This window comes from Castor canadensis, chromosome 11, assembly GCF_047511655.1.
Source record: "Castor canadensis chromosome 11, mCasCan1.hap1v2, whole genome shotgun sequence".
Taxonomy (NCBI): domain Eukaryota; kingdom Metazoa; phylum Chordata; class Mammalia; order Rodentia; family Castoridae; genus Castor; species Castor canadensis.
The window spans coordinates 23,860,095-23,874,593 of record NC_133396.1 but is presented as its reverse complement, the minus strand read 5'-3'; the positions used below and the strand labels follow the sequence as shown (position 1 = coordinate 23,874,593).

The following is a 14,499-nucleotide window of genomic DNA, read 5'->3' as shown; positions in this document are numbered from 1 at the left end:
TGAGACAGAAACATTTAATTAGGGGTCTGGGGCTCAGCAGTGCCCCAACAGACCCATCATGCAGCCTCAAGTACAGTGGGCATCCGGCCTTCCCCGGAGTTTGCTGGGGGTGGGCCTCATGGCAGCAAACAGGGCAGTGTGGCTTGAGCCCCTCCCCACCTTTGCTGGGGAGAAAGAGGGGCAGGGTCTTTTGGGTAGGAGAGTCTGTGTCCCTCTCACTGTATGGAGGGTGTGACTATGCCCAATATGGGGGTGGCACTGGCTGGTATAACAAAGGACACAAAAGGAGACTCTGAGCTTGGAGGCAGTGGGGCTGCAGCCAGCAAGGGAGAGGTCTTCTTTGTATTGCCCCCTCCCAGGGGTTCCTACTACCCCTATATAACGGTGGCGTGGCCGTGGCTGAGCAGACCATTTCACCTACCTTGTCTGCTTCCCATGCCTTCCTTCTCCCAGAGCTCTGTGTCCAGGACAAGGGAGCAGACACAGCAAAAAAAAAAAAAAGAAAAAAGGGACCCCCAAAACATCAACAACTCTGTGCCCTGGAGATCCCAGTGAGAGGGGGTACGAAGGTCAGCCCTGAGGGTGGGACTCCTGGAGAGACCTAAACTGACAATCCCAGGCTCCCTTGGCTGGTTGTTCTTGGAGAGTGCAGGGAGGGTGAGTGGGGTGGGGGTGGGGGCACTTTTGGAGTCCTGACAGTGAAATGGGGTTGCTTTGACCAAGCATGGGCCAGTCTTCTCAGTTGTGTTTTTGTGTCCAGGTTGCTCTTTTCCAGTAGACAAAGGTAGGGTGAGACTGCTCTGTGGTGATTATCCTTATTGAAGGGACAGTCTCATATTTGTCACACCCTTCTCAGCCTTTCCCTGCTTTGTCGGCCCAAGTTTCAAGTAATAGGAGATTCTTGCAGAACTTTCCTGAGAATTGACGGGTTGACAGAGGTGGTGAGACCAAGAGGTGGACTCAGGGCCCTCTTGTAGCCCTGGGTCCCCTCCCAAGCCAGGGTGGAGGGCTGAGAGACACAGAAAGGCCCCCTTCCAAGGCCCCACTAGCAAAGGGGCAGACGCACATAGACCCAAGCACAGGCTCTGTGGGCAGAGGCAGGTCAGGCATGCAAAGTCAAATGGGCAGGTGAAGAGTCTCTGGACGATACAGCAGGGGACTCCCCAGAGACCCTCCCCAGGGTGGGACTCAGCGCAGCAACCAGATTAGGGGTACCTGGATACTGGGTGGACCTACCTGCAGCTTCCTCATTCCTTCCCACTTTCTCCTTTCCCCTCCCAAGTCCCAGAAGATCAACCCAGTCAGGGCATCCCACCCAAGAAATAAACCTCCCTCAGTGCTGAAGGCTCCTAAGCCACTGTTCGTGGCACCAAGGAGAGAGGCAAGGAGAAGAAGGGTGTTGCCAGGGTGCCTTCTCCCCCAGCCTGGTCCAGAAGCAAGGGCCAGGCATGGGCCAGGGTGGCAGCTGGGTTCTCTTGGCTCTCATCAGACCTCAGTCAGGGCGTTGGCTGGCACCAAACCCCGCTTCTTGCCACTGCTGACGCGGATGAAGCCATCAGCATCCTTGCTTCTGCCCACACCCACACAGATCTAGGTGGGAGACACACAGAGCTGAGGCCTGACATGGTCTGAAGCACTGGCCCAAGTGCTGCTGCTGGCCTCCAGGGATGTCGGACCCAGTGTGAGATGTGAATGGAGTCCTTCTCCGGGTTGATGGCAGCAGATGCCATGAGGGTGCAGTGCTTAGCAGCAGGACCAGGACCCAGCAGACACCAGCTTCAGGGCTGACCCTGGACACTAGTTGGTCCAATGCCTTGCCCCACCCCCATTTCACAGAGGAGGTAACAGAGGGAAAAGGACCCACACAAGGTGACAAAGCAAACCAGAGGCAGAGTCAGCATTTAAACCCAAGCCTCTGGACTCCTAGCCCAGCGCTCCTGCCCTACTCCAAATGCCTCCAATGTCATTCAGCCCCCTGTCTCTGTCAGCCATCATGCCAAATTCTCTATAGGGATGCTGGGAGGTCCCTATGGCCCTTCTTCTAATCTGCTTTCCCTCTTGTGCCAGTCTACAAGATCCTTCCCCAGGGCATTTGCCCCCACCCTGGCACCCCTTTCTCGTGCTCTCAGCAGGGCCTAAGTTAGGGCCCAGAGACCCACCTGGTTCTCCTTGAGGCTCATGTAACCCTGTTCCTTGTTCCCGGAGAAGGGCTGGCAGCAGCGCCAAACGTTCTCGCCTGGCCTCACCCGCTGCACAAAATTGGCTGGGAAGAAGCCAACCCGGTCGCCGATCTTGCCCTGGGGATGAGGTTGGCAGTGAGCCCCCCACCCCTCACCCCCACTCCTTTCTCTAGACCCAGTTTCCATCCAGAGCCAGTGCCAACATCCTCAGATCCTGGCTGACATGATTCCAGCCCCTAGTCTGTGGCTTCTGGGCCAGGAAGGGCATGAGGTGGGAAGGCGACAAAGCTAAGGCAGGGAAGATCAAACTGACAGCAAAGCCCAAGGGTTGGTCCTTGGCTTTGCCAGGGGTGGTGGTTGGAAGAAGGGAGGTTTTTGGGGCCTGGAGAGAAACTGGGGGCAGTGCCTAACCAGAGTGCCTCCATGCCCTGCCCTGCAAAATCACCTTCCACCAGTCTTCGTTAGAGTCATCCACCAGCATGATCCGGTCTCCAGGTCTGCAAAGGAGGGAGCTGGGGCAGCATGTGGACATCAAGGCACCCTGCATGCCCCTCTCAGCTAGGAGAGGCCTCCCGTTGCTCCTGGAGGACACTGTGGCCATAGTACAGCAGCAGGCTGTCTCCAGAACAGCCCAGAAAGAGGGGCAGGTGATAGAATGCACCGATCACTTTTAGACCATGGGCAACTCAGGCTCTGTTTGGGCCCAGCAGCTTCAAATGTGTCAGGAGAAGGTCCCTGAAAGTCCCCCTCACCCTCCTGTTCCAAGGTCAGCAGGGGGGAGGGGGCAGAGCCCTGAGGTTGGAGCCCAACAACTGTCCAGTGGGACCAGACCACAGGGAGGACTTACTGCAGAGCCAGGTCGTTGTTCTCCTGGGGCAGAAACTTGTAGAGTGCAACATAGGAGTACATGGGCCCCACATCCTTCCGCAAGGATAACCTGGGGGGCTGTGGGAGAAGCTCTAGGTCAGTGATGGTGGGTAACACATTTGCTCCCCTCACTGTCTACTTGCACTGAGGATGCCTGCCCAGGGGCACCATGAGGTGGGATGTGGTGGGTCCCAAAAAGTAAGCAAAAAGCTGGGCATGGTGGTACATGCCTGTAATTCCATAACCCAGGAGGCTGAGACAAGAGGATCTCGAGTTTGAGGCCAGCCTGGGCTAAATAGCAAGACCTCGTCTCAAAGAAACAAAACAAACTGGGGCATGTGTAAAGAGGTAGTGTGCATGCCAAGCATACATAAGGCCTTGGGTTCAATCCCTAGTACCGAGAAAAAAAGAAAAAGAGCCTCCTACTGGCTATGCTCGCCCACCCTGGGGATTGGGCTAACTTGGAGAGGGGGGACACCCTCTGCCTGCTGTGCCCTGAAATTGCCTGCACTTAGGGGAGCAGGAGTGGGAGCAACAGGCAGTGGATCAGTAAAGTGGGAAGGTTCCAGCATCTCTTGTGCCTCTCACCTTGACATTTACCTGTCCCTAGAGCAGGGGGGTTCCCCCTTCACCATGCTCTCACTGACCTATGGACCAGTGATAAGGAGAAGTGATAGCCCCTTTTGCCCCCACATCTGGGGCTCCACGCCACCTCGGGCTTACCTGCTGTCCAGGGCTCCTCTCCTCTGGTCCTGACCCTTCGCTCTCAGCTGGGGCTGTGAATACTGGAGACACCAGGATGGGGCCAGGCTGTGAGGCAATGGGGAGCAGCTCCCCCATAACCCTTCCTGCTACTTGGTCCTTTCCACCACTCCCACTCACCACTGTCACTGGGCCCCTCCTCTGAGCTGCGGATGCTGCCTTCCCCATCCTCAGTCAGCTCATCCCGCTCACTCTGGCAACAGGGAGAGGGACAGGCTCAGCCCTGAGCTCAATGTCAGGCTCAGGGACCCCCCTCCCCTGAGGCTTTCCTTCTGTGGCCACCATACCAGGCTCCGCGTGGGAGACTCAGATGCGCTGCTGAAGCTGGAGCGGTTCATCAGTGCCAGAGAAGTGCCATAGCGCAGGGTCTCATAGACTGGGTCCACCTTCCCACTGGTCCCTGCTGAGCATCCACCCTCAAGGCCTGGCACGAGCTGCCAGCCTGAGTCCATCCTGAAGCCCTGCACTCCCATCCTTGGCTTCCTGGTCAGGTCACCTGGCTCAGCATCCCCCCCTCACCTGCCTCTCCTATGTCTTCCTCAACCCAATGGAATCCTGTGTCTTTCCAAGGTGCCCACGCAGAGAGCTGGAGCCTCCTAACTCCTCGCTGCCCTCACTGCCCTCACTCCCCAGAGCTACTGCAAGCCCTTGTCCTACCCCCAGCATCCCTAGAATCTGCTGTCTCTCCATCTGCACTGCCTCCAGACTAGCCAAGTTAAACTTTTTTTTTTGGCGGTACTGGGGATTGAACTCTGGGCCTGGCGCTTGCTACCAAGCAGGCATTCTATCACTTGGGCTACAACCCTAATCCTACCAAACTCTCTTGACAACCGTCCTAGCTTCCCAATTCAATTTCTTATCTCACCCCAGCCTCGCCAATCCACACAGTAGCCAGGGGCTGTCATAAAAACACAAGATTTCTCTTAGAAGTCCAAAACGCTCTCCTAAAATGGATCCCAAGGCCTGGTACCCATTGTTTCCTTGCATACCTCCTATTCCCTCTGCCCCAGTTTTTGTCCTTCTTTTATTGCCTCTTTGCCCATTGCTGCCTCAGACCTCCCTCGGCTACAGGTCTTCCCCAGATCCTCATCATTCATGTCTCCAGGAAGCCTTCCCTGATTGCAGATGAAGACAGAATGCCTTTTATTCTTTGTTCTTTATTGAGGCACTCATTTGAACGGTTATTGATGAAAAATTGTGAAATTGTCCATTTCCTTTATTAGACCTTAAAGTCCACCCTCAGTGTTATGTCCCAGTGTCTAGCACAGTGCCTGGCACTTCGTAGGTACTGAAAAAAGTGCTGGTTGAAGGGAGGGTGGTTGGATGCATGAATGAATGGGACCTACATTCAGAACAAAGGCATCCAGAGAAGAGAAGCACTAGGAGCACCAAGTAGGCATTGCCAGAGTGACACAGTTGTCCAGCTGAGGAATACAATTTCTCCACACTGCTGTGAGCACGAGGAGGGGGGGGGACACTCACCAGTAGGTGGGGACTCTCTGCTCATGGCACAGGCTGGTGATGACTCATGCACCAGGAGGGGAGAGCTGAAGTTACGGCGGAAGGAAGTGGACTGTGGCAAGAGGACACAGAAAAAAGACAAGGGGAGGTCATGCCCATGGAGAGATTGGTCCTTCCCAAGCCCAGGGACCACTCCACAGGAGGAACCAGCTTGAGGGATCCATTCACTCATTCCCCCTGACAGTCCCCCACTCACTGTCTTTCCCGGGCATTGCTGGTGGGAGATCTCCTCGGAGCACCAGAGGTGGACACCCGCTTTGCAGGTCTTACATCGCAAGCCCTGCTTGGAGTTCCCTAAAAAGGATTTGGGTTCAACAAAGGGATTTGAGAAGAGATGGCACCCCCACTCACAAGAACAAAGAAGGCCAGAGAGGGCTCCGGGAGAGAGCAGCCTCGGAGCCTGGCAACTGCCTTGTTACAGTCAGGATATGAAGTGGCAGCAAAGCCAAGGTGTAGTGAACACAGTGCAACATTAGGTACACAGTCACCCTCTGGTGACACTCTATTTATTTATGTATCTTGTGGTACTGGGGATGGAACCGAGGGTCTCATACATGCTAGGCAAGTGCTGTACCACTGAGCTACACCCCAGCGCCCACGATGCTCATAAGGAGGCACAGTTAACAGTTACTGCTGGGGCTCCGTGTAGCAGGAGCCCAATATCAGGCAATTCCGTGGCCTGCTTCCCTTGTCCACAGGCCTCCCCTTGCCCACAGGGCTCAGGTGCCTACCAACAATGAGCTGATGGCACAACTCGCAAGGGCTGGCTCGCTTGAAGACATGTTCCTGGAAGCTGTGCAGTCTCACTGGTTTGATCGGTGCCAGGGGGCGTGGGACTGGGCACGGGGAGGGGGTTGGGGTGGGCAGGCCCCTGTCTGTGGACATGGGTGGTGGAGAGGGAGGGGGCAGAGGGGTTGGGGGCGTCAGCAGCACCTCGGTCGGGCACTTGAGCTCAGAGCCCGAGCGAAGGAGGAAGTTCTCCACACTCTTACTTCGGAGGATGGTCTTGAGGGAGAGCGAGCGCTTGAATCTCTGGAGCTGAGAGAAGAAGAGGAGCAGAGTGGGAGGCTAGAGGAGGCTGGTCTGCAGTCAGCTTCCCACAGGGTGTCTCCTGTGGCACCCTCCTAGAGGATGTGGGGGATAAGGAGAAGCACTGAGAAAGGCTCCCATGTTCCAGCCTCCCAGAGCCTGCAGGAATCTGACAGGGCTGGTAGAGTGGCTGAGTAACAAGCACAAGCCCCAGTGCTGCCGAAAACAAATAAGCAAACAAAAACTTAAGGAAGTTCTGACTGGGCAAGTGCACAATTGCTGCTGGTCTCCTGTAGCCAGTGGAAGTTCTCTATAAGGCTAGTCCAACGTAGTCAAGTTTTCCACTTTTCAAAAGAAATCCAGACTTTTAACTGGGTGTGGTGGTTCACACCTATAATCCCAGCACTCAGGAGGCTGAGGCAGGAGGAACAAGAGTTCAAGGACAGCGTGGGCTGCATAGCAAAACCCTGTCTCAAAAACACAATGCTCGCCTGGCAAGCACAATGGCTTGCGTTCAAATCCCAGTACCACCAAAACAAACAAAGAAACAAAACAAAACTAGATTTTATGTGAAATTGGATAGAAACAATTTTAGGAGTCTTTCTTTTTTCTTTGCAGAGAAGGTATTATACTATTTTTCCTACACCTTAATTTTTTCATTTAGTAGTAAATCTTGGAAATCATTCTGTACGAATGCATAAAGAGTTCCATCATTCTTTTTTATGGCTACACAGCATTTCATCATATGGGTGTACCTTTTACTCAAGTTAGAAAACAAAAACAAAACCTCTTTGGGGGCCAAGCATTCATGGGCCTCAATTTTCCACCTGTGTTCTCCAGCAGGCTGAGAGGGAGAGAAGTGTTCATCTAGAACCTCAGGTGACCCTCCAAATATCTCTCTAGCCCATCCCCTGCAGCCACCTCATAACCCCCACAGTCCTGTCTTAGTATAGACCCAATTTCCCCAGTCCAGTTCAGGGTCATGGACCCCTGCCCTGCTTTTGGCTTCCAACCCTTACCGGTTCCACTATGCTCCACATGGCTGTCAAGGAGGTGCTCCTCAACCCTTTCAAAAACCTTTCATGGTTCCTCAGAACACAGTCAAAGGCCCTTGCCACAAGCCTCGAGATTTTCCTTGCAATTTGGTCAAACCTGTCCTTTCCTACCCATGCCTTCCACTGCAGCCCAGATTAGAGGGTTCCTGAACTCATCCATGATTTTAGGCCCCAGAACTTGACCTCTTCCCAGCCTTATCTAATTACTACTACTACAACTACTACTACTACTACTCTCTCTCTTTTTGGCAGCACTGGGGTTTGAACTCAGGGCCTCATGCTTGTTAGACAGGCACTCTAGCACTTAAGATGCTCCATCAGCTCTTTTTTTACGCTGGGTATTTTTGAGATACGGTCTTACTTTTTGCTCAGTCTGGCCTTGAATCGTGATCCTCCTTATCTCTGCCTCCCAAGTAGCTAGGATTATAGGTGTGTGACCCCTGTGTCTGGCTACTACCCTCTTTATCCACCCGATACCCTCCCAGGGGCCCCTGCCCCTCTGGCTCTTCTGCAGGAAGTCCATTAGTGGAACCACTTCCTCCTCTGCACCTGTGCCAGAACCAACCTGCATTACAGCTCAATCAGGTTCCTCTTGCTATCTACTTTTCATTCTCTATGGAGACGGTGAGCCTCTTGGGGGCAGCCATGGTCACCACAATTCTCCCCACAGGGCTTCAGCACACAGTAGGTGCTCAGTCAGTGTGCCTCTGTTGAATACATAATGAGCAAGTGGCTGGAACCCTAGATGGAGTCCATGTTCTGGAGCTCAGGGTCAGAACTCAGAGAAGCTGGAGTTCTTTCCGCTGTTCACCCAAACACACCCTTATGGAGTCTGCCCACAGCAAGGTGTGGGGACCTTTCTTCCCTCCCTGTCCACTCCTTTCTACCAGTGATAGCAAAGGGGGGCTGTAGGCCCGGCTCCAGGTAAGGGAGTCTTGGCCAGGGCTCCTGGCTGGCATACCAGGCAGCCTATGTGCTATGTGCTGTGGCTGCCTGCCTGGCACATGTGCCAAGGGGATGGAAGTAGTGGCCCCTCCAGCTGCTGGGAGGCCAGAAGGCAGCAAGATGGAGGGGAAGCAGAGGGGATGTTTGGGCACAAGGCAGGCCCTGGTGTGCCAGCTGGGAAGTGAGAGCCCTGGGGTGTCTGGCACACTGAATTGCTCCAGCTTCCTGGAGAGCATTGTAGGTTCTTTGTGCATCTATGAGAAGCAAGGCCCTGGGCCCCAGATGCCTGGGCACTGGAATAGAGCTGGCATGCCAGAGAGACAATTAACTAGACTACAAATATCAGCCCAGGTCAGGCTGTGGCCATCCAGAGCTGAATGGGACTCTGGGGGCTTCTGTGGGCCCCAAAAGGCAACTGAACCCCCACACTACTCTGCCCAGGGATCTCAGACATAGAGCACATGGGAAGCATAACTAGGGAGACGTGCTGCTTGCACACAAATCACTTTACTTCCTTTCTCTGAACCTGCTTCCCCACGTCCAAGAGGGAGGCCACTAGATACTCTCTCATACCTGTAATCCTAGCTACTTGGGAGGCTGAGATTGGAAGGATCGTGGTTTGAGGTCAGTCCTGACAAATAGGTTGCAAGACCCCCATTTCCAAAATAATCACAGCCAAATAGATTGGAGGTATGGCTCAAGCAGTAGAGTGCCTGCTTTGCAAGTGCGAAACCCTGAGTTACAACCAAAAGAGAGAGAGAGAGAGAGAGTCTGGGCAATACAAGCCTCTATCTGGGTCCAAATGAATGAATAACTTAGAAACTTGCATCTATGAGAAGCAGTCATTCTCAGAGCACTGGAATTGAACTAGCACTTTCTATATGGCATTCCATTAATCCTGATGCTACCTTCTGAGGCTGTGACCATTATTGTCCCAGTTTTCAGGTAAAGAACTGAGGCTCCCAGGGGTTAAATCACTTACCCATGAGTCCTAAGCTGATGACTACTAGAGTTAGAACCTGAATCAGTATCTCTAGCTGCTGAATCTAAATGACCAGAAACATCCCGCTGCTTGGGGCTCTTCTTTGGCCCCCACTTCTGCCTTCAGCTGGTGGCTTGTCCACCAGCTCCATCGAGGAATTTAGGGTTAGAAGGGACCTGAAGGACTGGCCATCTATAGCAGTCTCCACCCCATCATGCTGCAATGCTCTGGCACCTCCCCTTTGAACAGGTGTTGGTCACCTTTCACCTCTTGCAATAGGAAGCACACGCTGTCTTGGGACAGTCATTTCATCTTTGGGCAGCTATAATCAGTGGAAAGTGCTTCCCTATATAGAGCTGAAACCTGCCTCCCTGTAACTTTGAACTATGAGCCCTCATCCCTCCCTTGGCTCCAGCAAGGGCTACTCCCTCTTAGACACATCAGCCCTTCCAATATGTGAAGACATTGATCTCATGCCCCTCCCAAAGCCATTACTTCCATAATGATTGTTGTATGCTGAGATTTCAAGTCTCCCCACTCTCCAGCCTATGCCCTTTCCTGGTACAGTACTCCCAAGGTCTCAGTGCCAACAGCCATCTCTGCAAGGTACCAGAGGCCTCTGGAACACAATGTTCCCTAGCACCAGGGCAGCCTCAACTCTGCCTACCAACTCCCTGGCTCAGTTGCAGGCCCCAGATCCCAGGAGGGTGGAGAAGTGGAAAAGAATAACATGCCACCTGGGGTGACTGGCAGATGTCTCGGGTTATGGCCAGAGGGTAGGATGGTGGCACCTCTGCCAAATGGCTTCATGTTTGCCTACTCCAGAGATATCTAGCTTAGCTACTCTGCCAGGCCAGGTATTCTTGCTCCTGGTCTCTGCAGTGGACCTTTCTCTAACTCCCCACTATCTATTTTACTGGTGCCTCCACTGTCCTGGGACTTATTCCTTGCATGTACCCTGGCAAGCTGGTCGGCCCAGATCCTCTTTCCTCCCAACGTACCTGACCTGCAGCCCATCTGGCTTGGGGCCTGGGCCACCAGGTCTGTTCTTCTAAATTCCCTCGCAGAGCCAGGGTCTGGCTGGCCTGCTTCCTCCCCACCTTATCAATCCCTGGAGGCCCCTTCTTTCCTCAATTTCCCATAGCATCTCTTGAAAGGGCACTAGGCAGCTGGCAGTGGGTGGTGGCGGATGTGGCATAAGCTGACTCAGATGGCAGAGCTGGCATGGTGGGGTCCTCCCAGGGGATGGCACTGAGCAAGCCCAGTGTGGTAGGATATGACTGGAGACCCAAAGAGGTGGGGAGACCCACTAGGAAGATCATTGAGTAGGTGAAGTGCAGGGCTGAAACCCAGCCTTAGGGTCAGTTGGGGACTGGGCTCAGGCTGGCAAGAAATGTCCTGGGGGAACTAAACTGATGAATAAGCCTGGAATGTTGGCTTAGGTGCCTTATGGGCACCAGGCCCTTTACTGTACCTGCCTCATAGTGAGCTGGATGGGCCAATCCTTCCTCTTCTCTCCCATCTCTCTATCCTTAAAGTCTAGCGACACAAGCTTCTGTGGGTCAGGTTTATGTGGGGGATTGGAAGGAGGCCGGCAAGGGCTCTGAATTCTCCCCCTGTCCACCTCTTTCCTGCTGAATAGCCCTCTGATGCCTCCACAGCCCGGTCACTATGTCATTTCTGAATACTTCACCAGGGTGAAGGGGGTGGGGGGCAGGCAGCAAAGGCCAAGTCTCCAACTGGCCTGGCACAGAGGGGTCCAGTAAGGTGTAAGATCCCTCTTCTCCTCTGCTCCTTGAATCTCCATGGTTCAGACCCAGAGCTGGTGACACTGGAGGGTCCTTGGACTGGGAGGAGGGAGGCAGGGCTCTGCCAGGCCCTGACCCCTCCTCATATTGCTGAGCTTGCAGCCTGCAGTATTGCTGAGGCGGCATTGCCCCTGCTCCTGCCTGCCTTGGGTAGCTCCTAGGGGACTGCAGCAGACAGGCCTTGATGTGGGAAGCCTTTGGAGGCCCCAAGTCCCTGGAAAGCAAGCAGGGGGACTGTGGATTTGGAGGTCAGGGGTGTTGGAACTTAGGGTGGGGCTCATCTCCTGTGATTCTGCTTGACAAGCTGTTACAAATATTCCAAGAAATGTCCTTCCATCTCAGTATCTCCTCATTCCTTTCCCAGGACAGACTTGGCTTTCTAAGGGGGACTTAATTCTGTGGTCTGAGAGCCCAGAGTCTCATTTTCAGAAGGAAGCAGGTCAAGTGCGCACAGATACTTGGCCTAATGGGTTCCCTGTTCAGGAGGGGGAGCTAGCTAGTGCACCTCAGTTAGCCTCCACCTTAGCCTCATTCACCCTGGTCATGCTTTTGATGACCTTGACCTTGAATTAACCTCATGTTTTGAGGGGTGGTCAAGAAAGAGTAAGGAGGAAGAGGGACAGTAGGAAGAGCTACAGAGGAGCTGGCTGTACTAGGGAGCCCAAGACCTCTCACATTTTTGGTCCTCATAGCCCTTCTCCCCTGGGTAGCAGTAGCAGAATGGGAACAAAACACCACCAGGCTGAGGGAGAGGGAAGTCTTGGCCTGAAGTCTGGGGAGGGGCACTGCCCCTTCTTTCCCTATCCTCAGGCAGGCTCAGGTTGCTTCCGGCAGAACTTCTTGCGGGAAGAACTTGGGGAAGGAGCAGACAGATTAGAGGAGGGGGGAGTCGAATGTGAACGAAGGTCTCCCCCCACCCCTTTCAACGCCTGAGTCTGGGCTCCGCCTGCCTTCACTGGGGAATAATTTATTCATTGCGACTCCCGCAGGAATAACAATCATACATAATTAGGGTTAATTATGACATTCATTAATTACGATGACCTTTGCTTCTGCCCGCCCCCCCCACCCCGCTCCCGGAGTTGGGGGTGGGGCTGCTTTTCTTGCTGCTCTCGAGCCGCGACAACACTCGGGGTCCCCGCCCGGGACTGACGGCCCCGCGTTGCGGCAGCCCCCAGCCTGGACTCGCAAGCTGCGCACCCCGGCCATCGTCCCCAAGCCTAACGCGGCTGGGAGGGGCAATGCGAGCCTGCTGTGGGTCAGAGAAAGACACCCTGAGATTCAGAGAGAAGATTGTAGAGACGCCGAGAAAAACCGAGAGGGACGCACAGAGAGGACACCAAGACAGACAGACAGTTGTAGAGACCATTCCGAGAGACACGGCTTTAAGGAAAGAAGGACGGACGGAACTGCAGACAGAGATCTGGCGGCCACGGGAGGGCGTGCGCCTCGCACGCACACACGCGCGCGTACACCGACCCACAGCCGCTACACACACAGCCACACACTGCGCCGATTCCCTCCAACAAAGCCGAGTTACAACCTTCCCGGAGGTGGCGAGAGCGCGTCCGCTCCTCTCCCGATTCCCTGTGTGTGTGTGTGCGGGGGGGGGCGGGGGGGGCTCCTTGAGTCCCCTGGTCACGAACCCACTGCTCCCTCCAGGTCAAGGCGCGCAGTCTTAGGGATCACGCGGGCCCCGATCGCTGCCTTGACCCCAAGGCTCCTGAGCCCATAGAGGCCAGGGCGCCCCGGACAGGGGTCAGGCTTCACGCCCCCCGAGTTACCTTGGTTTCCTGGAGGGCAGAGACAGTCCCCGGGGGGGTGTGGGTGGCCGCGTCATCCGGTTCGTTCTCCTTCTCGCTCATTTCGGTCATGGTTGGTGGACAGGGGAATAGGGGGCGCCGAGACCCGACGGCAGGCCCGCTGGGAGCAGAATGCAGGTGGCGGGCGTCTCCCTGGGATCCAGAAGCCCTTCTCCAGAGGCTGCCCCCCACTGAACCCCAGGAGAAACCCTCCCAGGCAGCGCAGCCCCCCACCCCCGGGCGCAGGTGGAGAAAGTTGCCTGGGTGGAAGGTGTGCTGAAAGCAATTACTCGGAGCCGCGGAAGCGGGACGACCCCGGGCGTGAGGACCGAGGGTCTGAAGAGGATGCTGCTCGCAGCGGGAGGAGGAGGGAAGTGGGGATGCGGGGATGAGCCGAGGGCGGGAGCGACGGAGCTGTCCGTGTCGGGTCGGCTCCTCCGTCCTCTGCGCCCGCCCCCCATTCCCCTCCCCCTCCCCGCTCCGGCCCCAGCCCGGCACCCGGCGGCCCCTCCGCCCAGTCCTCGCCTCCCAACTTTGATTTAGGAGGTCGCCTGGTCCCTCCCCCTTTCCTCCAACGTGCCCCCGCGCCGCTATGCAAATGAAGGTTCTCAGCTATTGGCTGCCGCGGTGGCCAGGAGGGCCTGATGGGCGGAGTCTTTGGGGGGCTCGACAAGATGGGGAGGGGCTTAGAGGGTAAAGAGGTGGAAGAGGTAGTTTTATACCAAAAACCCCGAGATGCGGGGGCAGGGGGCGTAACGTGATTGAAGGAAGGCTGGGACGATCGTAGTGGAGTCTGAATGGGGTGTCAGGAAATAGAAATAGGTTGGGCAGAATAGCTGAGAATGAGATGATAGTGCAGTAGGAAGATGCTGCACCTGGGTGAAGGAAGAATGGGGACCTGCCCTCTGTCCCATTAACTTGATGCCTCTCTGCCCTGGAGAGGATCTCTTCAAATACATGGATCATGGCATAGGGGTTTTGCTGGGGTTTGAACTCAGGGCCTCATACTTGATAGCAGGCGCTTTACCACTTGAGCCACTCTGCCAGCCCTTTTCTTGTGCTGGGTATTTTCGGGTTAGTGTCTCGCGAACCATTTGCCTGCGCTGGCCTCAAACCGCCGTCCTCCTGATCTGTACCTCCCTAGTTGCTAGGATTACAGAAGTGAGCCACTGGTGCCTGGTCCTTTTTTTTTTTTTTTTTTGAGTTAAGGGTTCACTACATAGCTCAGGCTGGCCCGGAACTAGCAATCCTCTGCCCTAGCTTCCAGAGTGCTAGGATTACAGGCATGTACCACCACGCCCCTCAAGAAGAAACAACTTTAATGGGCCAAATTTCAGGCTAGATAATTTTTCCTTGTGTAAAGCAGGGCAATCGTAATTCTTTCTAGTCTTGGGGTATGGACTCCACCCTCACACTCAAAGTTCCCAAGCCTCTCTAAGATGCACCTTCTCAAAGTTCCTGCCACAACCACAACTGGAGTTAGAGCAGGATAGGGTAGGGGAAGAGGTTCTTACTCTCCAAAGTGTCCTGTCCCTGGCTGGTCTGAAG

General features: G+C 54.8%; 1 protein-coding gene across 6 annotated transcripts; it reads right to left on the bottom strand.

Moving 5' to 3' along the window:
- Stac2 (SH3 and cysteine rich domain 2) lies at positions 1–13,458 on the bottom strand. 6 transcript variants are annotated; one of them, XM_074045893.1, is made up of 13 exons: positions 13,212–13,458; positions 12,934–13,104; positions 6,323–6,368; positions 6,062–6,205; positions 5,527–5,624; positions 5,292–5,382; positions 4,097–4,212; positions 3,930–4,002; positions 3,771–3,832; positions 3,028–3,125; positions 2,626–2,677; positions 2,160–2,297; positions 1–1,590 (listed from the first exon to the last, which is right to left on the bottom strand). In XM_074045893.1, exons 1-13 carry the CDS (start codon positions 13,410–13,412, stop codon positions 1,486–1,488), a joined length of 1,395 nt encoding a protein of 464 aa, XP_073901994.1. In that variant the 5' UTR covers positions 13,413–13,458; the 3' UTR covers positions 1–1,485. The 6 variants fall into 6 exon arrangements, with proteins under 6 accessions (XP_073901994.1, XP_073901992.1, XP_020027834.2 ...); XM_074045891.1 differs by having other exon boundaries at positions 6,062–6,368; XM_020172245.2 differs by having other exon boundaries at positions 6,062–6,368; positions 13,242–13,458.
- Positions 13,459–14,499: the final 1,041 nt, after the last annotated feature.

What these genes read in the sequence shown, in the direction of transcription:
- Stac2 (XM_074045891.1), bottom strand. Translation starts at nt 13,412, where the DNA reads ATGGGGGGCGGGCGCAGAGGACGGAGGAGCCGACCCGACACGGACAGC. An exon ending in TCAGCACACCTTCCACCCAG is followed by an intron (nt 13,105 to 13,211) that starts GCAACTTTCTCC and finishes TCTGGATCCCAG; the next exon opens with GGAGACGCCCGCCACCTGCA. An exon ending in TGAGCCTCAAGGAGAACCAG is followed by an intron (nt 1,591 to 2,159) that starts GTGGGTCTCTGG and finishes TCTCCCACCTAG; the next exon opens with ATCTGTGTGGGTGTGGGCAG.